Source organism: Phyllostomus discolor, chromosome 9, assembly GCF_004126475.2.
Source record: "Phyllostomus discolor isolate MPI-MPIP mPhyDis1 chromosome 9, mPhyDis1.pri.v3, whole genome shotgun sequence".
NCBI classification, from domain to species: Eukaryota; Metazoa; Chordata; class Mammalia; order Chiroptera; family Phyllostomidae; genus Phyllostomus; species Phyllostomus discolor.
Window position 1 is genome coordinate 8,194,508 of NC_040911.2, and position 27,720 is coordinate 8,222,227.

The 27,720-nt window shown below is 54.0% G+C and overlaps 1 protein-coding gene and 1 long non-coding RNA gene across 2 annotated transcripts in view; one reads left to right on the forward strand and one right to left on the reverse strand.

The window, feature by feature from the left end:
• BCL2 (BCL2 apoptosis regulator) overlaps positions 1-25,317 on the forward strand; it is a 165,632-nt gene extending 140,315 nt beyond the window's left edge. Inside the window, exon 3 of the mRNA XM_028525072.2 lies at positions 23,355-25,317. Within this exon, the coding sequence (XP_028380873.1) occupies positions 23,355-23,489 (135 nt within the window). The 3' untranslated portion in view covers positions 23,490-25,317. The remainder of the gene's footprint in view (positions 1-23,354) is intronic.
• LOC118496930 lies at positions 7,092-21,001 on the reverse strand. Its single transcript, XR_004899486.1, has 3 exons — positions 20,990-21,001; positions 9,079-10,039; positions 7,092-8,873 (listed from the first exon to the last, which is right to left on the reverse strand). It is a non-coding gene; the product is annotated as an uncharacterized LOC118496930 (long non-coding RNA).
• Positions 25,318-27,720: the final 2,403 nt, after the last annotated feature.

Genomic DNA, 27,720 nt, shown 5'->3' on the forward strand with positions numbered 1-27,720 from the left:
GTGGTCGTTCACGCACATCTGTCCCTGTCTACAGACTGGTCCTGCGTTAGCGCTGACCCTAGACTGCTGCCCCGGGTTGACAGGACTGGCTCAGAGCTGGAAGGTTTAGGTATGTGATGAATGTGTGACTGTCACCCTTCCTGTACCTTCAGGAGATCAGGAATATCCCCAGCAACCAGCTTGGGCTTTCTCTTTCCAGGACCGCACCTGAATTTTAAAGACCCTTGCCTTATAGAAGGTCCACCCCCACGCTACCTGTCAGCTGTCTTCTCTGGACCTGCCGTTGGCTTTTGAAATAGCCGTCTCTGCAGAGAGCATCCCCGGTGGGGACCTTGTGACTTGGTCAGTACAAGGCCAGATGGTCTCCTGCTGGCTAGGAAGTCCCATCCTGATGGGGACCAGGCTGGGCTTTCTGCGCCGAGGGCTGGTGGACATAGCTTCTACTGCTTCTGTATCTCTCCTTCTAGGCCTGTAGCTGAGAGCTCAGAGGTATGAGTTCTGGTTTGAATTGTGTCTTATTTTTAGAGCTTGCTTTGACTAACGGTGTTAAGAAATAAGACTCTAAAATCAAAAACTACACACCCTGCAAAAAAAAAAAGAGCTTCACCAGCTTCAAACATTTCCCACTGCTATTTTCATATATGCGTTTCCCATCATTCCCCGTAAGAAAGAAGGTCCCCAGGAAAGGGAAATCAAGATCGCTGACGCTGAAATGGGAAGTTGAGGGAGGAATGGAAGGGAACCACAACTACCGGACACCAGTCCCGTGCGACACGCAGAAGTCACTTCTTCTGATGACTACTCCAGAACAGTCTTATTTTCCATGTTTCATGAATCCAGAAATCGGGGCTCAGAGAGGTTAAACATCTCATCTAACGAGAGTTGGATTTAAGCATTCCAGGTAAAGTTAGGGGCACCAGTAACTAACTCACCCAACTTATTGACCCAGCTAGTAATCCGCGGAGTTGAGGTTCAAGTCCAGTTCTGCCTTATTCCAAGTCTGAGCCCCTTGCTCTCCATCGAGCTGCCTTCTGGAGGGTGGGAAGCAGGGGTGCAGAATCAGACGCTGATTTTCTCAGGTGGGGGGGGGCAGGCCATGGATCTTCATGCAAGTGAGTTGGATGCCTTCTGACATCTGGGCCGAAGTTCCGTGGGCATGAGAACCGCTTATATTCTCTGACGAAGGAGCCATTGTCAAATCGGTAGCACCTTCTAAGGCTGAAGACAGGGCGAGGCATCATCACCTGACCAGTAAGCCATCTGTTACGGCAGGTATCCTGCAAATGTCACTGCACCCGAGTGGCTACACCTGCCAGTGAGAAAGGGACCTCTAGTAGGCAGGTGCTGAGGACAGGCACTTGAGTTTTTTTTTCCTTTATTTTTCCTCCTGGGAACACTTTGCACTTGTATTATTGAGTAGTAAGGACATTTAGGAGTAGCACTCTGTATGTAAATGGGTTGGTTGGTTCGTTTGACGAAAGCCCCGTGAAGGATAGATTCGGTCATTACCATCTCTTCTGCCTTCCCTTGACTTGACAATATAACATATGAGGTATTTCGACCAACTTGGGGGAAAGTGTTTACAAACGAATGGAAGAAAATCGTTCGCTTTAGAATTTTCTTGAAAGAGATGTGTTTTTAAAAGTTCACGTCCCTGGCATTGGGCACGCAAGGTGTTACCGACTGGTGGTTCTGCTTAGCAAATAACGACCACATCAAACACCAGGTTCAGTCCGAGCGCCCCGTTGGTACGGAACCTGCTCCTACAGCATTTACACGGGTCGGGTGACAGATGTGCGTTTCTAAAGAACTCGAACACTGTCTTCTCTTCGTTGTGTAAACAGACTCCTGATGTCTATGTCTAACGACTTGTGGGTGAGGCTCTCGTCAGTGATACCGAGCGGTCAGAACAGGAGGGAGATGTTTTGCAGGCTGGCTGTTGAGTCAAGGCTGTCGGTGTGCATCCGGGTCTCAGTGCCTCCCACCCAAGCCCCCTGCTTGAAGTTCTGATTTAGTATTTCTCACACCGTCATCCAGAGCTGACCTGCCAGCTACTGCAGATGACTCACACACACAGAGCAGCTACTAAACTAGTTACTTCCCCGGAAGGAGCCTAGCCTGGCCTTGAGAATGAGCCCACGGGCCCATTTAACTCTGTTTTCTAGCTCATTTCTTCAAGGGCTCAATGCACCACCGAAAACTTGCATATAACAGAAAGCCAGTGTTTGAGGGGCATTTGGTTTCAACTTGCTTGTGTTTGAACATTTATATTTATAATAGTGCTAATCTCTAAGGGACTCAAATCACATTAAGGGCTTTATCTAAGGCTGCCAAGGAAATTAGCATGTATCCACATGACTGGGAACGACGAGAAATGGGGTTGGGCCTACAGAAATTTAATAAGCTCTGACTTTCATTTCAATTATCTTTTCCATGAGATTTTGTTTTGACCACGCAGGCAGGCATTCCCCGGGTCCCCCCCCCACCGCCCCCTCCAGCCCAAGGCCACCCTCCCTCCCACCCCCTCGCCCACTGTGGCCTCCTCATCTGCGTGGACGGCTCCAGCCAGTGCAGCCCTTCTCGGAGCCCTTGTGGCCCAGGTGTCCGTGTCACACAGTCTGCCACTTGGGCCGTCCCATCTTGTGTGTCCCTCTCCTGGCTTCCCCGCAGACTGGCCTTCAGCAGAGGGGAAGGGATGATGGTCATTTTCTCTCCAGTCCAGCCCGGAGTTGAGGTCAGGCTAGTCCCGTAACCGGTGCCCAGGAAGTACTGCAGGTGGAGAGTCTGTCTGTGAGCGGACAGAATGGACAGTGGGAGGGAGGTGGGCCAGGGGAGAGTTCCCCTTCCAGGGGAAGGGAACTTTGAGGGGAAATCTGCACAGATTAATTAGAGGCTAATTTATAGAAAAAGCGTGAGAAGGGGAAAGTTCCCTCCGAGCAATGAGTGAGATAAAAGAGAAGCAGGGAATGCCCCTGATTGCATTATAGGAGAAGAAACCAAGGTGGCTCACTGAGTTGTTAGCTGAAGCTACAAAGAGAGCACCATGGGGTCCGGATGAAAAGAGGCCCCATTTGTCTCCTCAGTGTAGTCCTCAGCAAACGAGAGAAGCGGGGCAGGAGGCACCCGGGCGAGGCTGGAAAGTCAGTCCCCACTCCCCCAACCCAGCTAACTCTGTCCCGAGCATTGGATTTTATGTTGCAATCCAACATTCCCAGAACTTCTTCTGCCGGGAGTTCTCCAGAATGTGTTTGTTAAGCCTCTGTTTTGAGGCACCTCTGTCTAAATCTCCGTCTTTACCCTCCGTAGAGGCCGCTGGCATGTCAGGCTGAAACAGCCCACCAGAAGACTGAGCAGAGTCGGCTCCTAAATGTGTGCCCTGCTGTGGGGCACAGAGAAGGCTTATGGGAACAAAACCAAAGGCTGAGACGAAACAGGGGGATGGAGAATTAGCTGGGAGAAGAGAAGGGAAAAAAAGAGTAGCTACACATCGCAATAAAAGAAGAAAAGTTATTGCAGTGCTCAATGGGCTGAACAGTGATTTTCCTGGTTTGCTTTGGGCCTCCTGGGCTCACCACTGTTACTGGAGGTGAGAACAGAGCACTCTCCCCGGAATGCCCTCCTGAAACCGTGCTGCTGGAGGAAGGAGAGAGAAACCTTAGCCACCCTTCCACCAGACCTCCGTTTCTTGCATTTTCAGGCTAGCCCGAGCCATGCAGGGAGAAAAAAGTCACCTCTGGACAAAGGAAAGCTCTCTCCCCGAATCTAGCAGCCTCGGGTGAGGAGCAGGCTTTCTGTAGAGAGAGGAGTATATATAGTTCAGCATCATGTGCGATCCCCAACAAAAATTAGGTAAGCGGCTGGAAATCAGTATTACTAGTGGCATGTGGTCTCCTCCTCACTCTGACCCTCTGCCAGGCCTCTCCACTAACACGGATGTTTTTCATGCTCAGCAGGAAAATAGGAGATTCCATCGAGAAAAGTCTCGTAAAGGCTGTTATTGCATTATGATTTGGACTCTCACTGTAAATATATGAATGGTTCCAATTCCTTTTAATATCGGTCGGGGTGGTGGAATGAAATCTCCCTGGGTTAGAATGGTGACTCAGTCAAAACCCCCTCCTGTCAGCCAACATTCATGATCGAAATGAGCTTGATATTTTTTGTGACGATTTAAACTTCTTCCAAGAAACAGAGCTGTTAGTCAAGTCACGCTATCTTCGCGCTTCGGACGCCCTGGTTCTGTGAAGCCCGTTTAGCTGGGAGTCTTAACGACGTCTGGGGAGGCCATTTGAGGGAGTAAGAAGGCCAGATATTTGGTGTCGGAGTCCTGGGCTGGGGTCCTGGTCCCACCAGCCACTCACCATGTGTGCTTGGAACAGTTACCTAATGTCGGTCACCTGTAAAGCAGGGGTGACGACAGCCATAACTTACCTGTTGTCATGAAGAGCAAAAGAGTTGACAGATATGGAAGCTCTGTATCAACTCAACTACGCCATGGGAATATTTGTTTTAAGGTCCCTTTATAATCCGGGGCAAGAGAAGACATTTGTCTCATCCTCGGTGTAGTTCACTCTTTATTTAACATCGCTTTTTGGGTCCTACTGTGTTCCAGGTGGCAGATCAGATACCGGGAAGATCCATTGCCAATTCTTGGTGTTTATGGTATCACATTAGTGGGAGGGTTACTCCTTACCCGGCACCAAATGATCCTTTTCAGCTTTTAAAAATAAGGGTAAAAGGGAAGGATTCTGTTCATTTAAAAAAAACAAACAAACAGATTTTTTCATCTATTCTCTTCTCATTTATATGGTACTGGTAATTTTTAGAATTAGATTTTCCTCTGGGCATTTCATACTAAAAATGATGAAGTTCCTTTTTCCTTGTAATTGCGTTTCTTTTGATTTTCTCTTATTATGACTTGCACATCACTGACACTTTTTTCCTGGAATGTTAAAAGTATACATCATCCAACTAAAAGGAAAAAATACTGTCTTAATAAAGCCGGGAGAGAGAGAAAGTGGATATTCCTCTCTTTCGGTTCCAAACATGGCAGAGTCATTCTGGATTCTCCGTGCATGCCAAGGCTGACGTCATGGGTCCAGACCAGCTTTGAATTATCTGAAATTTAAAAAAAAAAAAGGAAAAAAAGCAGTTCAACCATCTTCTGAAGCTTGAAAAACAAAATTTTCACAGTCTGATAACCCGAGAATGACTGAACAGATTTTCTCTGTCATTTCCGAGGGGGTGGTAAGGCAAGGAGGAGATACTCTGGGAAAGGACTCGGGGGCGGGGCGTCGCAGGTCCAGGGGCTCCGGGAACTGCTGGAGGGGCCGAGAAGGAGTAACCCGTGACTCTGTTATCTGACAGCCGTAAAATTCCTTTGGTTGATGTATTAACTTCTCACTGAAAGTCAGCACTGGTGATTCTTATTGGCGAGTGGTGAGTAGGGCACGGCCGGGGCAGGCGCCCCGTCATGGCGCGTACATCACTGAAACACGGGTTCCCTTCTGCGCCCCCCGATGTCCTGCCTGGCCATGGCGGGCACTGCTCAGCAGGGCCGGCTCCGACTTCGGGAAGCCCGTCTGGGGTTCTTGCCCCCGCTGCCCTGGAGGTCTGGGCCCTCTTCCTTTTGATGTCTAGAGTATCAGGCACATTCCTGGCCTCTCTGGGAGGGCAGTTACTTCCAGGTTCCCTCTTGTAAAACCAGTTCTAGGATGCAGGCCTCCGTGTGTACCTAGAACAGCAGGAATGGCAATTCTGGGGCTTGTAGTGAGACCCCAAAGGCCCTGGTGGCCTGTGTGTCCCAGTCTCCCAGTGACTTAACTCTTGCCATCCTTCCTGCGTTTGATGCATAAACACCAACGGGGTCCCAGAACCTCCACGTTACGGGACCTCAGAACCGGGATGGGCCATCAGAGGACGGGCGGGGTCCTCTTCTCTTGTCACCAGTGAGGCTCTTGGAACCTGGAGAGCTGGTTGCCTTGACGACAAGCAGAGGGCCCGAGCCTGGAGCGGTCGGCGCCCGGACGCCACAGTCTGGCCACCGTGTGGGCCGTGATGTCACAGGGACCGCAGGCCCGAAAGACGTGCTCGGGTGTCTGCTGGGGGCGGCACCACGAGCTTCTGAGCCGCGGTGCGGCTCCGCTCCGTCTTGCTTGGAAAGAGTCCGTTCCCTCATCCAGCGTTGAAACTTGGAATCTTACCTTCTCCTTAGAAGTTCCTGTAGACGTGATGGCAGTGAAATTATTCTAACATTTAAAATTACCCTTGGTAAAATTACCGTTTCCAACTGATGGACCAAGTTAGTAAAACGTACCTATTGAAATCTGTAAACCATCAACCCTGAATCTGTGCCCAGAGTCAAATATCCCTCCAGGAGCCTTCGGGCGCATGTGGAATAACCCTGATGTCTTTTCCCAGCTTTCGGGGTTGTTTGAGCAGGTCAGGATGGCCACTAAAGACATTTAAATGGCGTTTCAGGTTTAAGCGGAAATGAAAAGCACATCAAGTTATAAGACTTAAGGATTCCGAGAACTTGGCAGAGGTGAAAACTCACGAAAGAAACATCTAGACGTTTGCCTTCTGCTCTTTTATCTGACACACCTTCCTGTCTACTTGTCCCATCACTGCATCAGGGGTGTGTCACCTGTAGGGTTAGTGGAGGCTGGAGGAGCGAGCGTGTGGCCCAGACCTCGGGCAGGACGGCACGCCTGGTGCCTGTCAGGCTTCGTGGCCTCACACCCTCTCCGGCAGATTTCGAGTCCAGCCCAGATTTTCCCATCAGTGCCCACAACCAGGGTCCTGCCACCAGGATGAGGGCCAGAAGGTCCCCATGCAGCTGTAGCCAAGCCCTTCCCATGGCCACAGGGGCCTCAGCTCACTGAGCCAGCCCAGAAGGTGGGCATCACTGTCTTCTAGGAAACTCAGGGCTGCCTGTGTGTCCTGGAAAAGAGCAGACAAAGGGAGACCGGGAACAAAACCAGAGCTGAAGAACAAACTTCCGTTGATACAATTCAAGACAAGGACAGAGTGGGGAAGCAAAGGAAAAGACAAAAGAGAAAAGCAGAAAAGGTGTTTTGGAGGAAAGGGGACTGGTTACGCGAGAGCGGCATCCTGTGTGCCTTACAGTGGACTTGGGACACCGGGGAGGTCTCCGAGGACCAGCTTGGGTCCCCCTCTGTCCGTCCCCTGTACCTCACCAGGCAGGGGGGACGGGGACCTGCCGGACTCCGTGACCCTGCCTTCCCTGATCTGGGATTTGGTGTTTTGGAGGCTTTGCCCTGACCGTCTTCTCTGCCGTGGCAACTTCTGAACTGTTTCGAATTTGGCCCGAGTGCAGCGAAAACCTGCCCCACCAACTCCCACCTTCCAGAAACACGGAACACGAGAGGATTCGATGCCCGGTGGGCAGACGGGCCCTTGTAAAATGCTCTGCCGGCAGGTTCCTAGGAATGTAAAGGCCCCTGGCTTTGTCGAGGGATGAAAGCTCTCCAAACGTTAAGTCCACAGAGAAGACCGTCCGGAGTCCTGAGAAGGGCGGGTGGGGCCGTGGGAGGAAGACCGCAGGGTGCTGGCCCGGCTGGGTGGCAGGCTGGCGAGCAGGACCGGGAGGGCAGCTGTGCCCACAGCCGGGGAGCCGCTTCTGCTCCTGCCTGGGCCACCGTTGCTTCTGGTCCATCGGGAACCACGGCGGCTCAGAATGATTGAAATCCAGGAGCCACTGGGGAGGTTGGTTCACCGGTTTTCATGTCCTGAAGAGGCCTCACGTTGGCTTGTTTTTGCGACTCCGGGAAATGTTACTCTTCTGGACATCCCAGAATACCTGGGAAGCAGCCCCGGAGACAGGAGGGCTTTTCCTGAGTCTCGAGCACGGAACCGCTCACGTCTCTGCCCACGCGGCACATTTAAATACTCCTGAAGCAGCGCATGCTGTATCACCCACCAGGGCCAAGCCACGGGCTGAGGGGTCCCAGAGCACGCAGGGTGGGGGAGTGGGCGGGGGGGGGGGGCCTTGTGACTCATGCTTTCTCTGTGGTCACAGGGCTTTCTTTTTGTTACTGCGACTCTGCTCTCTCTGCCTGCGTGCACAAGCCCCCTCCCTCCCAGGACCTCCCACCACAGGGCCCCAACCTCCCACGTGATTCCATGCCCTGAAATGCCATCCCCACCTTTCTGTCCTTACTCAGAGCCCTCCAGGCTGTGCTGCTAACCTTTTGTCCCCTTCAGCCCATCCCTGTCACTCCTCGGGACTTCCTCTTTAACCTCTCATTTATCACGTGTCTCCCCGAGGTCTCGATCTCATGCTTGCTGTTCTGCCCCCGACAGGAGAAGGGAAATAGAGTTGCAAAGCGCATGCCTCGTGTTTGCACAGTCCTAGATCCATATCACAGCTTTGCCCCGCTGAGCTGGGTGACCCTGGGCAAGCTGTGGCACCTCTCTGACCCCCGTCGCTTTGTATAATGCTGTTTAGAAGGGCCGCCTCGCAGGGTTTGGCACAGCAGTGAGCTCTCTCTCCTCATCCCAGAAGTAGACACTGAGTAAATACTTGGACAAGTGGCTTGACTGCGGGGGGATCCCTTGATTCAGACACATCCAGAGGAGAGATCAAAGCAGGAGCGACCGTGGGCACACTCATGAAAGGCACAGCTAGCAAGAGCCATCCCAAGTTCGCACCAATGCATTATGAAAAGCATGGTGCACGGGGACCCAAGATTCATGCCCTGGACCCAGGAGCTCCCCACGGTGGAAATAACAAGTGGCGAGACCCAAAGCCCATCCTGAAGGCTTCCCCAGCCCAACTGGAGCATCTTCTGATGACCTGAGGGGTCATCTCGGAGCTGTCCCACTGACAGAGTATTTACTGAGTCCTTGGCCTGGGTGAGGCACAGTGGTGGGTCCAAGGAGCATGTTGTCATGCAGACACCGTGGTCACCTGAGCGCCAAGTGCCAGGCTGAACACAGAGCAGGTGCTCGCGTGTGTTTGCAGCATGAATTCAACTCACGCTGACCCTCTCCGAGGCGTCGGCAATGGCAGAAGCTGTGAGACCGTTCGTGTAGGCAAGGACACTGACTGTTGACCTGCCGGGTCCGCCTGCCAAGCTCCGGCCCTGCTCCTTGCCAGAGGGTGGTCGGTGCAGTCAGGCCCCAGAGTGTGGTTCAAGTCCACTGGGGCGCGGCCAGCAGACCCTGGAGCCCCTTCCGCAGGCAGGTCTCCCGGGCTCCGCTCCACCTGCAGCAAAGGTGTCTGAGCAAACGACAGTGGCCTCGGAAGCCGAGCTCCTGGGGACCCAGCTTCTCTCCTCGTAGGTGCCTACTGCCAGCAACTCTGACGGCCCTTGTTCAGTGCGTGTAGGTCATTTCCTGGCCTTGCTGATGTCCAGAGCAGGCTCGCTTCACTGCAAGAGGCTGCCCTTGTACCAGGTCAGCCAGATGTCAGCTTTCCCCCGGGGGCTGTGTGACGGAAGATGAGTGCTTTCGGGATCTCTGCATCTGTCTCTGTCTGTTTCTCTTTTTCTGGCAACAGAAAGTACACACTGTCACAAGTCCTCCGTGGTAAATATCCATTCGGACGAGCAGCCACACGGGCGTACCTCCGTCCACACGTTTACGATCCTGGAGCTGGAACCCCAGTGCTGACCTTGCTGGGGTTTGCCCATCCCGGCACCGACAGCTGCGCCCTTGACAGAGACTTTGCACTCCGCTTGCACTGGAAAGGGCTGCACTCCTCCCCGGACACAGGAAGACCATCTCCCGCGGAGGGAAGAGGATTGTCAGAGAGCCAGCCGTGCGCCTTGACGTGCATCTGTTTTTATTCATGTTGAGTCTTTCCAGGTGAACTGAACTAAATCATAAACTACAAAGTGAAAGCAGATTTTTCTTAAGACCCCCATCTGGAGCCCACTGAGCGAGCTCACCAGCATGCTCCCGCGCCTGGGCCCCCGGCGCAGACCGCACACTTGCGCTTCTCATGCGCAGGGTGGGCCCATAGTTCGGGGCGGCGTGCAGGATCGCCTCGGCCACGTTGACCTGCACACGGAGACTTGGGGCCACAGCGCTGGGGGGTGCTGGGACAGGGCAAGGCTTGTTAGAGCACCGGGTGCTTCTGAGCGCGATGTCAGCAGCCTGGGAGGTTTAAGCAGAGTCGTGACTGACTCGCTGCAGACCAAGAACACCAGGACCAGCACCACTGGGGGGCAAATCTGGTCATGGGCAGATGTCTGAGCCTGTCATCAAGGCGAGGACCCTGGGACCCATGCAGTTCGGAGCTCCCAGAAGAGACACCCGTGCTGATATCTCAGCCAGTCCTCAAAGCCAGGTTCACAGCTGGCATGGCTGAAGGCCGATGCTGCCCACCGAGGTATTGCCCACGCCAGCTCCCTCCGCCTTGGTTCTTGTCACTCTGACTCCCCCACCCCAGGTCCAAGGCCACTTTCAGCAAGTTCCTATTAGGAAATGTGGGTTCTTTGTACTCCCCACCACTACCCACCTCAGTCAACACTTGCTGATTTAAACAAGTGAGAATCAGACATTTGGCCCCCAACTCTGGCCCTCCACGGTTAATAAATGGAGGACCCCCCTCCGCCCCTCCTGATGACAGTGATTAGGCCAAGCCGCAGAACTCAGCAAGCATCTGCTTTCAGTTCCCATTTTTGGCATATTTTCATGAATTAACTCTTGCAGCGGCAGCGAGAGGGGTGCGCACCTTGGCCGTGCCCTCCCCGCCCACACAGCAAGCACCCAGGGGCGTGGCGTGTGCGCCCAGCATGGACAGTGACCTGCAGGGAGGTTCACGGGGGTGAAGGCCATGTTCACGTATTCTGAGGCAGGCATGGACACTGGCAGGGCGGGGACAGGGAGGGTAGCCCCAGCTGGGACTGCAGACCCCATGAAAGAACAGTTGGTGGATGTATTCCAAACGCTCATGTGCTCGAGGGATCCCTGCCCCACTTCAGACGTGGAGAGCCCCGCCCGACATCAAAGAGAAGCAGAGCGTCCCACCTGCTCCCCACGCCGAGGCCCACTGATGTGGCAGAGGGCTCTGTAGGACCAATGCCTGGGTTACGGTCACAAAAACAAAGAGATGGGAAGCGCCCGGGCACGTCAAGAGGCCATGGCCGTGTGGCCACCACGCTGCAGAGAAGAGGGACTCTCTGAGCATGCGTCGTAGCAGGAGGCATGCAGACCACACCTGGATGTGGGGAAAGGAGGAGCTCAGAGGCCAGAGGAGACAGAGGCAGACCCCACAGAGACCAGGTCAGTCATGTACAGTAGTTGGGGGACACAGTCTCTGACACGCATCTGGGGATCTCGTGTCACGCCCTCAGAGGTGCGCAAGGCAAGACCGGGAATAAGGTCCTTCACCGTGGGAGCCCAGGATAGCAGACGGGGGAGAGGATCCGTGGGACAAGCTACCGAGAAGGTGCTCGGACAGGGAACTCAAAGGCCCGAGAGATCAAGCGGGTGGCTCGCCCAGATGGGCACCCAGCCAGCCTAACTCCTCATCCAGAACAGTGCTCCCCCGCCACGCCACCGCCCGCGCTTGAGAAAATGCAGCCGAAGGAGAATAACGAGGGTACAGACTGTCTAAGCAGGGGAACCGCATCTCCCACACCCACGCCATGAGCGAGAATCACAGAGGCCATGCGTCCCTCTGTCAGGTGCCACGTGTTGTAAAAAGCGTTTCGTCCCCATTTCCATGCAGTGTAGGCAACGTCATTGTTTTTTTTTATGTGACACACCATGAAATTCAAAGTGATTGGTTTGCAGCGTTTCACAAGGGTGTGCACCTACGATCAGTGTCTACTTCCAGAACTTATTTTTTATCACTCCCCTCTCTCCCCCCAAAAATCTTTACCCTTTAGTAGTCTCTCTCGATTCTCCTCTCTCCCCAGCCCCCGGCATCCACTAAACTACTTCTGTTTCTGCAGATTTGCTTATTTTGGATGTTATATTTACATGGCATTGGAACAACGGCTTCTTTCACCGAGTATAATGTTGTTAAGCTTCATCCGTGTGGTATGCGCTTCTTTCCTTCTTATGGACAACTCTCATTCCATTGCATGGACGCACCATGTTTTGGTTATCTCTTCCTTACTTGGTAGACATTTCGGTGGTTCCCACTTTGGGCTCTTCCCAATAATGCTGATGTGAATATTTGTGTGCTCATTTTTGTGTGAACATGTATTCTCAGTTACCTAGGGTGTGTGTCTAGGCATGGAATTGCTGGCTTCTATAGTAATTGTTCAACTTTTCGAGAATCCACCACTGTTTTCCAGTTTCTCTTCCTCCTCGCCAACACTTGTTATTATCCATTTTTCACATTGTAGCCATGCTGGTAGGTGTGAAGTGGTATCTCATTGTGGTTTTGGTATGCTTGGCCATTTGCGTGTCGTCTTTGATGAAATGTCCATTCAAATCTTTGCCCATTTTTTTAATTGGGCTCCTTGTCTTTTTACTGTTGAGTTGTAATAATTACACTTTCTTCACTCCACATACATTCATGCCCCACCCAGTATCATAAAGCGGTATTTTCCCCAAAACAGTGAAAACAGCATAAGCCCAAAGCAAGAAAAGGCCGAGCGCCAGCAGCCACAGAGCACACAGAGGCTTCTGGCCAAGAGAAGGTGGTGGAATGAGGAAGGTGAGGAAGAAAAATGGAGACACTTTGTTTTAAAGCCAAACCGCGCGGGCAGGTTACTGAGGCCTCCGTGCTGGTGAGGTCCTGCAGAAGGCACCCTTGAAATGAGGTCAAGTGCCTGGGTCTCTTCTCTCCTCCCCTGAGCTGGGCAGGGATGAACGCACCTACACACACACACACACACACACACACACACACACACAGAGCTTTGAATGTGTTGAGAAAACTCTTGGGCCCATTAAAGCTGCTGTGAATGCCCGAGACCATTGCCCAGCAGTTCTTGGAGGGCCGGGCCTGTGTCTCACGTGACTTTGACTCCTCAGCACCTTGTAAAAACGTTTGGTTCCTGAATGAATAAGCACTCGGAAGATGAGGTTTCAGGTCTAGTATAGATAGGGCCTTTACTCTCTCCTGCTTTGGTTTATTACATGAACACACTGAACCAACAACACAGTTATTAACATATTTTAGCATGTTTTGCTCTAGATGCATTGCGTTGCCCATTTCCACCTATGGTCTTTTTTATATCCCGCCCTCACCCAACAATGTATTTATTGGCTTTAGAGAGAAGGGCAGGGGCAGAGAGAGAGAGAAACATCCGTGTGAGAGAAACATCAATCAGCTGCTGCTGGTACCTGCCCGGACAGGGGAAGGAACCCGCAACCTAGGTGTGTGCCCTGGCCGGGGACCGAACTGACAACCTTTTGGTGTATGGGACAACGCTCCAACCAACTGAGCCACCTGGCCGGGGCTTCACCTGTGATCTTTTGAAGCACCAGGTTGTTGGCCCCTCCTGGGGGGAGGGATCCGTCCCAGGGGTGGCTGAGCTCCTTCTCCCTGCAGCATTTGCATGGCTAGTGGAGCAGGGAATTTGTCTGTGGTCTTCCCTCCGGAGAGCACCACCTCCCTGGGCCTGGCCTGGAAGGCAGTGAAACTCTCAGAGCCTCTGCGATCCGCCCCCCCTCCCTCCCCGGAACAGCCAGCTCTGGCTCAACGCTCTCCTGGCAGGTGGGCCAGGCAAGCGGCCTTTGACCCAGCTCCTTGGCTGCAGGGTCCCCAGAGCACCAGCCTCCCTAGCAAATTATTCTGAAATCGTGCCCTGCTCAGGAAAAGAAGGAACCATGTGGGCTTCTCACTTTCTGCCCTCCACAGGCTCCTGGGGGCCCCTGCCTAATTTGCATCCTCAGCTTGATTTGCATCACAAAATATACCCAAAAAGTCTGTGGACCTACTGAGGTAGGCGGGCAAGTTTTGTTTTTTGTTTTGTTTGGGTTTTTCATCTCCTGCCATCTCTCGAGCAGGTTTCCAGTTACATCCAGATGACACTTAGATTAGGTTTCATTTTATGGCGTTGGCCTGTGATTCAACTGGCCCCTCCCCCTGGGCCCAGACCCTGCAGGTTTAGGCCCATTCACTGGGGGTGGCTTGGGGGTGGTCCTGCAAGTCTGGTGGCAGAGCAGTCACTGGGCAGCTGTGTGTCCTTCAGTTACATGCGCGAAGGTTGTTTGTTACTCCTTTCCTCTTCCCCCAAACCTGGAATCAATATTTTGGGAGAAAGGGGATGGGGGGGTGAGGGTGAGAGGAAGAACACGGGGACAGAAGCTTGCCACAGCCACAGGGCTGTGATCTGCAGGCGGAACCCTCAAGACTCATTCAGCACAAAGCGGCTGCAGAGGAAATCCTGCCCAGCCAATGATAAGGGGGGAAATGGAGTCACTTCCTCACCAGCTGCGTTATTCAGGCAGAAAAAAGTCCTCACTTCCTTGCGTGTGCTCCGCTGGCCACCACTCACAGGCCGGGCTGCCGGCTTCCCCTTTTGCTCCCAGACACATGGGTGTCCAGAGAATGACCGCTTCCGGGGCTTCTCGGGGAGCTGTCCTCTCCGCTGGGTGCGTGTGCTGCCTCCTGCCTGCCTTCACTTCCTCCTTTCCCCTGCTCCCCACAGCCCCTCTCACCTGGCAGGTGCGTGCCAGCAGGCTGTGGGCTGGAGCAGTCATCAGGGGAGTGCAGGACTAGTCCCCCTGGGGGTGTCCATGTTCCCCAGGACGTCCAGGGGACAGCTGGGGGCCTCGGGTCTCCTACCCGGCCCTGCACGGCCCGCCCCAGGGACCTCTCCTGGGGGAGCTGAGCTTATTGCCTTTTCCCTCCAGGCAGCATCTTACAAGTGTGTCTTCGTGACTCAGCAGGAACCCCCCTGACGGAGGGGCAGGTGGTGCAGTCAGTTTGGGCAGTGCCCTTGGAGACCCACAGGCATTCAGGTGGGGTGTCACTCCAAACACCCACCCGGCAGGGACGCGGCCCCGTCCGATCTGATGCCGACCGTTGGCTCTGGTTGGACCTCCACCCCTCCTAGGAGGAGCAGAGTCTGCGGCCGAAGCGAAGCCCTGGATTGTAAGCCCGTCATCCCTGACGTGTCCTTGGAACACCTCCCTTTAAAAAATGCATTGTTTAGTAAGATGTGTTTGGAAAACATGTTCTTTAGGAAAAGATATCAGTTTATTTCAGGCCCACAGACCTTTGCTGAGGGCCTAATGTGTGACGGACACACGTGCCAGGGGCCCCGATGATAAACAGAACAATAAGACGAGGCCCCTGCACCTCCAGGGGCTGAGCGGGAGAAGACGTCCCTGTGAATGGAGCACGTTCTGATAGTACCGAGAGCGGGGAGCAGCCCGAGAACATGTGACCCCAGCTGGGGGCTGGGAGAAAGCTGCCTGAAGAAAAGAATTGCGCCCTGGCTGGCGTAGCTCAGTGGATTGAGTGCGGGCTGCGAACCAAAGCATCGCAGGTTCGATTCCCAGTCAGGGCTCATGACTGGGTTGCAGGCCACGGCCCCCAGCAACCGCACATTGATGTTTCTCTCTCTCTCTCTTTCTCCTTCCCTTCCCTCCCTAAAAATAAATAAATAAAATCTTTTAAAAAATTTTAAAAAAGAAAAGAAAAGGATTGCACAGCATCCCCGAGGGACCTGACGTTAACTCACAAGCGGCAGAAGCAGAGCAGGAGCGCCGGGTTGGGGCCGGAGCACCGGGAGCGCTGGATGGCGTGGGGCAGAACGGGGGTTCACACACGGGGCAGTGATGGCTTGGACTGTGAATAGGCCGCTCTGGGCACAGTGTGGAGAGGGCGCTGAGGGGTGGGCCGCAGCCTGGGGGCCAAGAGACCAGATGGGACATCATAGCAGTGAGGCTGGGGAGAGCAGGTCCTGGGGACGGAGCAGTGGGTGGGGCACCCACTGCCCCGGCCACGCCCTCTGCCCTGCCCTTCAGTGCTCGCTGGCTGACCTCTGGCTGCAAGAGGGCAGCACCTGCATCCCTCTCCCCAAGGGCTTTCTCTGGCCTCTGGAGCCCGCCACGCCCACGCACGTGACGGGCAGAGCTGCTGGGGTGCTGACGCCTCTGTAGGAGCAGCCCTCAGCCAATGAAGGCCAGGAGCTGGTTCGCACAATAAATACCGCAGTCCCCGGCCCCCTGCGTGAAACAGTGAAAGGAGCATCTTCTGCACCGGCCGCCAGATTTCCCAGCAGAATTCAGGTCCAGTTACCAGCAGCGGGATTGAGTTATGGCGGCTGTCCTTCCCGACCCCCTTACTAGTGGGTCCTGGGACCGTCTCCCCAATCAACTGTGGGGTTTACCAGCGAGGGAATGGTGGGGCACAGGGGTGAGGAAGGCGGAAGACTCCCCGAGTTGGGTATAATATTTAACAGTATGGCCACGGTGAAGGCAGGAAGGGAGGCTGCTTGCCAGGGGGTAGGCAGTGATCACCCTGGTTTGGGGCAGGTTGCGTTGCAGCTTCCCGCAGGACGTCTTAGAAAGCAGCTGGGGTCAGAGTCTGGTCGTCAGGGGTCCGGTGAGGCTGGTGGGGTATACAGAGTTCAGAGACGCCCTGCCAGGAATGGTGTCCGAGGCCATGAGGGCGAAGGAGATTGGCCGGAGACAGAGAGGACCGTCCAGACCGGAGCACAGGGAGCGTGAGCGGAGGCGCTGCCCGGGGGCAGGGAGGCGGTTCTCCAGGAGGCGCTCGGTCCCGTGCCTCGAAGCACCCGGGGACATACACCTGGAAAACATCCCGAGGCTCTAAACAGGGGGAGGGCATTTCTGGCCTCTGGGTGGCAGTTTAGAGGCACAGGGGAGGCAGAAGCCAGACAGGGTGGATTAAAGCAGAGCTGGGAAGGCAGCCTGTGTGTGTGTGTAGGTGGGGAGTGGTTGGCAACTGGTCCTTGTCCGGGCGGCGAGGAGAGCAAGGTGATGGTGAGGGTGCAAGGTCGCATCAGCGTGCCTGTTGTGAGGAAACCTGAACTTACTTCTTATTTTTATTTCTTGTCAGCAGATAAATACCCCCAAGTCCCTTGCCCTTCATGGATTAACTCAGAAGTGTGTGTTCTCTGCTGAGGAAATCTGAAGGTTTCTATGCCGAGGGAAAAAGGGACCAAAGGGAGGGTGAGGTTGAAAAGGTCGTTGAAAGCAGGGACAATGGAAGGAGGAAGGTTCCAGAAGCGACGGGAGACGGTGCAATAAGAGTGCAGGCTGAAGGGTCTGGGAAGGACAGGGAGGTGAGTGCATGGGTCACCAGCACGGGAAGCTGTGGTCGTTCTCACCCAGTGGCCCCGATTTGCTCAGAGAACAAAGAAGGGACACCGGTTGCCAAACAGGAGGACACACGAGAACAGTGGTGGCTGTGTGGGGTAGCCGTGGAAAGGAGCAGAGAACACACCTGGCCAAGGTTGAGGGCGTGTGAGTGGTTTCGGGAACTCGCTGAGCTGGAGGCCGTGAATTCAGAGCCGCGTTGGTCTGCATGGTGGGGTGGCTCTCTTCAGCCTCACCTGAGGCCAGAGGGGGCCGCTGGGGGCGTGGTCAGGGCCGGGGCGCAGGGGACGGCCAGGGAGGGAGGGGGCACCAGGGGGCGCCAGGCAGGTACCGGAACCGACTGCTTGCCGGCGCTCTGGCCCATGAAGCACCTGAGTCGGCGGCGTAAACCCAGCCTCTATTTTCCTCCTCCAGTCTCAGATCCACCTATTAGTCCCTACTGTACGCAACTCCCGTCACCCACCTCCACTTCCTGCGCCTCGCCTGTTAAAAAGGGCCGATATCTTTAGTAGGCATGATAACCCCCACCCGAGAGATTCGAGCTCACTGGGGGCATCCCGGCGGCCCCAAGTTCTGTGTGACGGCGGTGCGTCCTGGCCTTTTCCTTCTCCGTCCCTAACCCTCAGGCTGCCGTTGGGGAGGGGATCCCCACGGAGACTGAAGTCAAACACTGTGAAAGATAGGAGACACCAAGGGCATTGGACAATAGCGGTTGATTTCCCGCTGGCGCCCTCGGGTGTTCTTTTTCCTGCCCTCCTGCTGCAGATGGACGGGTCTTCCGCCCCGCGCAGGGCACCCCTGGGCGCGGCACACCTGGCTCTGTTGGGTGCGCGCACGGAGGCAACACCTCTCCCTGCGCTGTAAGCTCTTCTGGGGCAGCGTGGGCTTCCCCCTAGGGCTCTCCCGTGATGGAACACTGCCCCGACCCACCGTCGGTTCAGGGACTGTGGAGTGAAGCTGGATTCCTTGCTCGTTCGTGTATAGCCAGCCAAGCCGTGTTCAAGTTCCCCTCGGCCTCAGGAGAGCCGAGCATGGGCTCGGAGCTGGGGGCCTGAGCCTGCGGGCGCTGCTTTAGCCGGTGCCTGTGTCACTGGGCCTTGGGTCGGGAACGCCGTTCTGGCCAGCGGACCTCGGGCACCGAGTTCAGTGGCCGAGCCATGCGCCGTGGCGTGGGTGTGCCCACGAGCCACTGACCCAGTCCGATTTTCAGACCTGTGAGTTGTTTTCCGATTTAAACTATTTACAAACCACCCGTGCACTTTATTAATTATGTGTTCAAGATAAATAACCAGAAGGGGAATTACAAACAAAAGGACGATGTTTTCAAGGTTTGGGTACGCACTGCCAAATCCAAAAAGGTCTCCACATTTATCTTCCCTGGGGGCGGGGCCACGTGTAGGAGCATCTTGGGGTCCCCCCACCGCCCCACCCCGGCGTGTTCAGCAGAACTCAGCATTCTTTTTCAGTTTTTGTCCATCCGATTTGTCTGTATTTAAATCTCATGTTATTTGGAATCAACCTGAAACTTTCTGAAGGGTTTTTTTTATTCTCACCCAAGGACTTCCCCCTACCGCCAGTGCTCTTAGAGAGAGGGAGGGAGAGAGGGAGGGGAGGGGGAGAGGGAGGCGGAGAGAGAGAAACATCTTTGCGAGAGGGAAGCATTGATCGGGTTGCCTTCCGTAAGCGTTGGGCCAGGGACTGAACCCACAGCCTAGGCATGTGCCCTGACTGGGAATCGAACCCACAACCCTTCAGTTATGGGGCGATGCTCCAACCAACTGAGCCACGCCAGCCAGGGCTTTTTGAAGAATTCTTCAGGGAGAAAGGAAGGTTTTGGAAGGTAGGCTGCCTGGAGGAGACAGGTGTGGTGGCAGGAGAGAGGGGGGTGGGCGGCAGTGGTCCCAGGGCTGGATTCAATGCAGGAAGAACAGGATCGCTTTGGGTGCCGCCCACCTCCCCCCAGCTTGGGAGTCTGAGGCTGGTCCACTCCGGTCCACAGCTCCCCGGCTGCCCTCCAACCCTGCATCACAGGCCCGGGGGTGGGAGTTTGGCCTTCCCGCACCGGGGGTGCTGTCCCTGGGTAGAACTCATGCCTCCGGCCACTTGTGACCTCTGAGTTCAAGTTCGTGGAGAATCTGTCTGCGAAAGAGGGGCCCGAGCTGGGGCACAGCCTGTCTCCTCCGGGGCGTGAGGGGCCAGCAAAAGGAGACTGGACCCGCCCCCGGAACCAGCCTGTGCACCCCGACATCGGGCGGAGCCCTCGCCGGTCCTGACCGGCCGGAGCCAGGCTGGTGGTGGCCCCCCGAAGCCGCACACTGGGGTTTTGTCTGGGTCACGTGACGGCAGCCCAGGTTTGCTTTTCCCCTCGTCGTTGCTTCTCATACATGAAATGAGCATGTGTTTATTTAATACAGCTTTCAAACTTAAACAAATAATGACAGGCTGTTCAAACAGACTTCGGAAATCGCCCTAATCAGGATGTTTGAAAAAGCAAGGAGGCTCCGTGTGGCAGGGGCTGTTAGGACTCTCAGTCCCGAAACCCCGGGGCCTGCTCGCCGCTTTGGAACACAAGACGGGAAGAGCTCAGCGGCCAGATCAGTCCCGGGGGGCTCACGACGCCCCTCGGCCCTGCAGCCGGACTTGCCGATGGGTGAGGAGGCAGAGATGGGCACTGCAGGCTCACTTCCTGTCTGCCCCGGGACACAGCACATGTGCGTTTTAGTCCACAATTTCTATAGACGTCACCTGGCACCTTGAGCGGGAGCTAGTGAAGTGCTTCCACGGGAGCCCTCCCTCCCTCCGTCCCCCCCGCCCCGCCCTCAGTGGAGCCTGTGGACGGAAGGGCAGCAGGTTTGCAAAAGGACAGATGAGAGAACAGGCCAATATTTCCACTAGTTCAACGTCTGGGCCATGTTGACACACTCATGGCTTTGAGTCACCTACGTTCATCATCACAGTAACCGATTTTATGGGTGAAGTAAGTGAGGCTCAGGGCTGGGTAATTTGTTCAAGATCATCAGCAATAAGATGTCAAGGCCAGGATTCCACCCAGAGCTTCTCCCCAAGTCCAGAGTGGTCCCCAGAGCCCAGCAGGTTGTGTCAGCACCTCTGCGCTGGGCCCTGGGTCAAGGGAGGCTGTGCTGGTGCATACCCCCCCACCCCGAGCTGGGGTGTGTTCCCTGGGATGCGCATCAGGAGCGGCCCCTCGGACGCCCAGTGTTCCCAGGGAGGGGATTGTCCCGGCCCCCGAGAGGAAGGGGTGTTCGGACAGGCATTTCTCCTGCCCCCGGGACTGTGCACCAGGTGGATGGGAAGACAACGCCCACCCGTTTGTCCCTCCCTTCTCCCCCCACTTTCCCGGGATGGCTTCTTGTCCAAAAAGGTCAGATGGCCAGGGTCTCAGGCCGTGTCCTGGCAGCCACAGGGAACTCCACGGGCAGGTCAAGAAACGCAGCTCCCGGCCGCGGACCTTCTTTCTCAGCGTCCAGCTCAGTTGCACACGGTCCCCCCCACCCCATCCGTGGTCCGAGGGCGTCCCTTGCTGGGTTGTCAGGGTTCCGGCCTGCCACTGCCTCGGAGTGAGCCTCCTGGAGGGATGGGTCCTCGCCGTTCGCAGCCGTGCCCCCAGGGTCCCGGGGTGCACCCCAAAGGAGGCAGTTTCTCCTGCCCCCAAACAGGCGCCAGCCGGCCCCTTCCCACCCCGCTTGTCGCCGACTGTGCCCGGGGAAGGCCCGTCGCTCTTCCTACAAGTCACCGTGAGTGTCACCTCAGAGCTGCACTACGAGCACGAGGCCCAGGTTTCCTTCACGTCTGCTAGAGCCTCGCTTTGCTGGGGCTCAAATTTGTGACATTTTAACACTAGGTTGAAAAAAAAAAAAAAAAGAGAAGAAACCCCTTGCGCCCTCTCCTGGTGCGAGCTGATCCGGTGCCTCTGCAGGGCAGGTCGGCTCCGCTGCTCCTGTCGTGCTCCTATGACCAAAGCTGCTGGCGTACCAGAGAGGCAGCTGGGTCTCCTGGGGTCTGTGATCCCAGGGTTTCTTCCAGATCTTTCTTCACAGGGTTTCTCAGCCTCGGCACATTGGAACTCGGCGGTGGGGGCTGTCCTGTACCCCTGCCTCTACCCCCACCTGAAATCTTGATTACCAAAAATGTTTCCAGATACTGTGGAACATGCCCCCTCCATCCTCCGTGAGAAACACTGCCCTGAACCCTTGTGGCCTTTTGTACGAGATGCCACTGGTCCAGGGCAACCAGTGAGTAATTCTGATGGCTGGTCAAGTGAGTTCACTGCCAGGAATTGGTCCCCCCGACAAAGAAAAGAAAGCCCACATCTGAGCAAGCACATAAAAGTATATGTAAGAGATATATCATAATACCGTGTATCCTAATAAACATTTAGAACAACCCGGGTGAAGAACTGGTTCAATACAGCACAGTGCGCGTGTGTGAGAGATACTATGCAGCCGTGAAAAATAATTACGTGAGTCTATATTTAACAATGTGGGAAGTTCCCCTGATGATGCCTTAGACTCCCACCTCCAGGACTACTCCAAGATTCCCAGGGGTCTTTGTATTTAGAAAGAATAATTTCGAAACAGCCAGAGTAAGCATCTGGGTGAAGTCTTAGGCCAAACAGAATTCAAGCCTGTGTCTGAATTCAGAAAACTTGAACTGTTCATTGAACGAACATTTATTAAGCACCTACTACATGCACCAAGACCTTGCACAGTACGGGGGAGGCAGAGATGACCCCTGGTCCCGGCACTGCGGTGCTGGCCCGGAACGGACGAAAGCACCGTGAAGGCTGCCAGAACCTCAGCCGCACCGCAGCGCCAGAGGGCCCCCCCCTGCTGTGCATTTCCCATCTCCCGGAGTGAAGTCGCGTGCTCCAGTCCCAGGCTGTTGGAATGCTGAGTAAATCACACCATGTGAAAAAGCATTTCATTTACTGATTTATATATGTAGATGGATTTACAGAGTTGTCCAAATACTAATTGGGTCCAAATGTGGAAACTGATCTTCCCCAACAAATCTAAGAAACGAGCATGCAGTGGTTGGTTCGTGCTACGACCCAGGGACCTTTGCTATGACACTCTGCAGCTACACGAAGGAGAGACAGGAGCCATCTCCTCTCCTCAGGGACCTGTGTGTCCATAGGGGACCCCCTGCTTGTCAAGTCCCCAACTTGAGTTGCAGGCGGGGTTATGGTCATCCAGTCTGGCCCCCGCACCCCGCCCACCCCAGGAGAAACCCTACAACTTCTTCCTTTCCAGGGAGCACCCTGTCCTTGATCTCAGAGGCTAGGCCTGCCACCAGTGGGGGCCGCCCTGCCGTGTCCACCACATCGGCACCCGCCACAGACTAAAGACCAAGCACCCACAGACCTGCTGTGAGGGCACCAGCGGAGGGAAGGGCACTGCTTTGGCTCTGGGTTCAAATCCTGGCTATCCCATTGTTTCAACAAACCCTTTAACCTCAGTGAGTCAGATTGTTTTCTCTGAAGGACAGGAATAAATATGACGACTCCGTAAGATTGGTACAAAGAATAAATAAAGTAGTGCGTGTAGCAGACATTCGATAAAAGAATGTAGTCATAGTTGTTGGTTTTTTATTTTTTTTTAAGATTTTATTTATTTTATTTTTAGAGAGGGAAGGGAGGGAGAAAGAGAAACATTAATGTGCGGTTGGTGGGGGTCATGGCCTGCAACCCAGGCATGTACCCTGACTGGGAATCGAACCTGCGACACTTTGGTTCGCAGCCCGCGCTCAATTCACTGAGCTACGCCAGCCAGGGCTTTGGTTTTTTATTCTTATGAATGGCCATGCTCACAAAAATTGCAAAGCCTCCCATATTTCTATTGTCCTTTGTCGTTTTCTTGCCCCCCTCATACTCACCGCCCCCTGATGGGCCATTTGACACTTTTACTCTGTTTACTGTCCACCCCACTCAACCAGGTAAGAGCTTCATGAGGTGAGGAACTTCCCAGCTCTGTCATTCACCGCTGTTCCTCTCTGGTGCCTGCCAGGGACCCAGGGGCCCCACAAACATTTCCCGAGCGAAAGCGAAGACCGTGGGTCTGCTCCCCGTCGCTAACCCTCTTCCTCTTCCTCCCCTCCGCTCTCCCCTGCAGGACGCCTTCGTGGAGCTGTACGGCCCCAACATGCGGCCTCTCTTCGACTTCTCCTGGCTGTCCCTGAAGGCGCTGCTCAGCCTGGCCCTGGTGGGCGCCTGCATCACACTGGGGGCCTACCTGGGCCACAAGTGAAGCCGACGGGCCTGCCCCCCGCAAACAGATATGCAAGAGGTTCACGAAAGCAGCAGAAACATATGCATCGTTAGTGACAGGCCACGACGAGGAGCTGTGGTCTGTTGGAAACAAGCTCGCAAACAAACAAACAACAAACACACGAAAAAAACCCCACAAAAACAGCTTTTCAGGCTCAGCATCGAATCAGCTATTTACTGCCAAAGGAAAATGCCGTTTATTTTTTACATTTTTGAGGGAAACAAAGAAGATTTATTTATTTAAGACAATCCCATGACGAGTTTTATCTTTGGAAACCCTACCTAGTTGCCAAGCCCCTCCGGTGTGGCCCCACCCGGACCTCCTGGACCTGGGAACGGGTCTGCTTTCCCTGCTGTTGGCCGCCATCTGAAGCGCAAACAGACTGACGGAGGACAGGACTGTTCCAGAAGCCGGGCTTCTGGCTGCTGGAGGTTTGGGAGAGAAGGAGTTCATTTGCCTTGCATATACGTGCCCTGGGGGCTGTGATATTAACAGAGGGAGGTGCTTGGGGGGAAGTGCATTCTTTCCCGGCTGGAAGAACCTGGACTTTGCATATGGCTCACGTGGTACATAGTCGGTTGGAAGAAAGGAAAAAAAAAAAAAAAAACACCGGGAACTTCAGATGGACCTGGTATCTGCCCAGATACCCACACCAGAGGACAGTGGGACAGGGAAAATGCCCTTAAACCATAGGAAAGTATTTTTTTAAGCTACCAATTGTGCCGAGAAGCATTTCAGCAACTTATACAATATCATCCAGTACCTTAAGCCCTGATGTGTATACTCGTATATTTTGGATACACTCCGCCTCCAAAAACTGGCTCTGTGCATGAAACAGGATCCCCGGGAAATCGAGGAAGGGAACGGTCCGGTGACTCCTTCGGCATCGGCAAGGCTAGAGGTCGCCAGAAGCATCCGGCCGCCACAAGTGCCTGCTTTTCCTGCAAGAGGCCACGGACTGCAGTACCCCCCTGCAGCCCCGAGGCCTCGTCCTGGAGCTGAGCCTGGGCACTCGCGGGCCTGCTCGAGGGATTTTAAACAGAGCAGTGTGGTCTCCCAGCGTCTGGAAGCTGACGGAGCCCAGAACCCCTCTGTCAAGAAAGACCAGAGGGTCAGGCCCGGTACCCAGGGGCCCTCCAGAAAGGGCGTTTCACACGGAGCCTGGAAACCAGCGCCCTGAAGACGTTTGTCACCGGAGGGAAGAAAACCGAGGCGCTGGGCCTTGCCTGGCAGAGGGAGGTGGCGAAGGTTGGGAGTGTGACGACCACCGAAAGGGAAGAAGAGCAAGGAGACACAGCGGCGTCCATGCCGCGTGGCCGACGTCGTGCATGTGCACCGGCTGCACGGCCACCCGCCTGTCTGCCTGGTTTCCAGCAGGGCTTTAAATGACTTTGGAGAAGGTCATAAATCCTGAAGGAAGCGTGGAGATGAGGTGTCTACGGAATTGGGATGTAAAACATTAGCCTATCATTGCAGTTTGGTTTTATTTGAAAACCTGACAGAGAAGGGGGGAAAAAAAAGTTCCAGGTGTGGAATGTGAGGATTATCTGTACATCCTGGGCATTAAAAAAGAAAAAAAAATAGTGGTGGACAATTCTAGAGCAGTAGCAAAAGAAGTGATCTTCAGCTGATGAACTAGGAGATTATTTTTTGGAGTTTAGAAAACCTCGAGACGCATGGCATAACTCTGGCATTATTGCATTACATACCATTTATCCGTGTGAACTTTGGAATGTACCAACTTCAATGTTTAATGCTGATATTTTGAAAGCTGCTTTAAGAAAAATACATGGATCTCAGCGTTGTTGTTTTTTTTAATTGTATTTAGTTACAGCCTCTACATTATGTGTTAGCAAATTTTTTTTCCAACGTGACATTATTGCCTCTTCCTTTCTAAGCAGATGAGATAAGCCCTGGGTCTGAGCTACCTGAGAAACCCGGGAGCCTGCTGGCCACGGAGGCTCTTGGGTTCAGCCAAGTTCCACGCACGTCCAAGCCGCCGCCATTGTTTATTGCGACGGGCAGACCTGCGTGTCTCCGTGTCCTTGTTCCTTGAGGGTCGCTGGGTCCCCGGGCAGAATCTAACCCGCATTATTTTGGACTGCATACGTGTCTGGTTAAACCCACGAGGTTCATTCCGTCGGAGATCCAGATGGGAGGGGACCGGAGGATTAAATTCTGGCTGCGAGGGTTTCGCCTTGCAGGTGTTGCTGCACATGCCCGTTTCCACCAGCCTCGGGCTCCCCCGGAGGCCCCCGCCGTCCTCCCGCAGGGCCCTGGCCCTGGCCCTGGCCGTCCTTCAGGTTCTTCCTGAAACGCAGCGGCATTTATACCCCACACGGAGAAAGCAGGAAGCCCCACGGAGGAAGCCAGACCCGCCCCCCACGGGCCTCAGGGAACGGGACGATCGGACCTTGGAATGATTCTAGTTTTTAAGAGAGAGATTATTTTATGAAAGGTTTACATGGTCAGACGTGGTGGGAATGGAGCATCAAACCCCATGCTGCTATCCTAGCAAGATCACCCCATGGAGTCCAGGTGCAGGCCGCCCCAGGTGACAGCAGCCTCCACGCTGCTTTAGAAGTGCCAGTGAGGAACGTGGGCGTTTCTGATACAGAGCTTGTCTTTTATTGTTGTTATTGTTATTGTTCCAACTGGGATTGGAGGAATATGCAAAAATGTATATATATTAAAAGAAAAAACTCGCAGGGGTTGATTTCTGGTTGGTTTCCTTTTGCTGTGGGGTTTTTCTTACCTGGTTTGAACAGTAAAGGCACCCCACGGCCTGCCCCAGACCTGTACAGTATTGTGGCTGCACTCACTCGAAGAGTAGCTACGTTGCATTTTTCTTCTTGTTAAAAAACATGGTAGAAGCAATGAATGTATATAAATGCCTCAACTAGTCATTTTCTCTCTCTCCTTTTTTTCATTGTCTCCATTATTTTGCAATCAGACAACCAGAGAACCGTTCCTCCTTGTGTCTGGTTGAGAAGGGAGTCACACCTGAATGCGTGGTGCGTATGTGGGCCAAGGTCAGGGTTACACAGAACACGAGCACTTTCCAAATGGGGGTCAAGGGCTTTAAAAGGAACCACGAGGAGGAAATCATCCGGGAGCCTCCTCGCCCTCCCAAGCCCTCCCTGCACAAGCACTCTGAAAAGAGATCCAAACAACCGACATGCCCCACAGCAAACAGTCCCTCTGTTTTTACAGCGGCTGCAGATTCTGGTACATGTAAGATTTGGATGAAAGCAGCTTTCACTAGTTCGTACAAACCAGAAAACATCCTCTGCCCGAGCCCGCTTATCCCTGCTCCTTCAGCCCTGGCCCACTATTTGGCCGTGACCTCCAGTTCATTAGTAAATATTTATTGCTTATCATTTCAAGACCTCGTCCTGGTCCAGCGTGGGAAATTAGGAAGTGAGTATAAATCAAGGAGAGTTAGGATAACCAGGATGAAACATAAATAAGGCCACCCCAACACACATCTGCCTTTCAGGTTAAGGATTGACTGATGGAACAGGATTGCACATAGCCTGCCTCGTAAGGAAACTTACGCTAAAATGACTAATTTAGCAATGGGAACTTAAATTCGGATTTCAATTGTACTTTTAAGGCAGCGGCTGTTTTTATACTTTCTTATCACTTATAGGTAGTAATGCGCACCTGCTCTATCGGAACGGAACAGGAAGGGCTGGAAATGTGAGCCATTCCGAGGAAATGAGGGGGTCAGCTGAAATTCTATTCTGATCTTACGCTGTGGTGTCCTTTGCCGCCCAGACAAATGTGGCTGCACACTTTTTAAGAAATACAATTCCACATTGTCAGGCTTATGAAGGTTCCAACCAGATCTTTATTATCCTTCCATTTGGATCTCCCAGGGAATTTTGTTTTTCTTATAATGAATGGGACAAAGGGCATTTGTTGCAGGGGTGGGAGGGAGGAATCTTCCAATGAGCAAAGCGCTCCCCAGACTGGCTGGACCAGGGCATGGAGGTTTCAGAACAGCCAGGACTGTGGGGCATAAAAGGGAAACCATTGTGACGTTTCCCGGGGGTCAGCGTCACCCTCCATGAAGGACCTTGTGCAACAAGCGAGAAACATTTTATTTTTTAATCCTCACCCGAGGATATGTTTATTGATTTGAGAGAGAGAGGGGGAGATTGATTAGTTGCCCCCAGTATGTGCCCCAACTGAGGACTGAACCCAC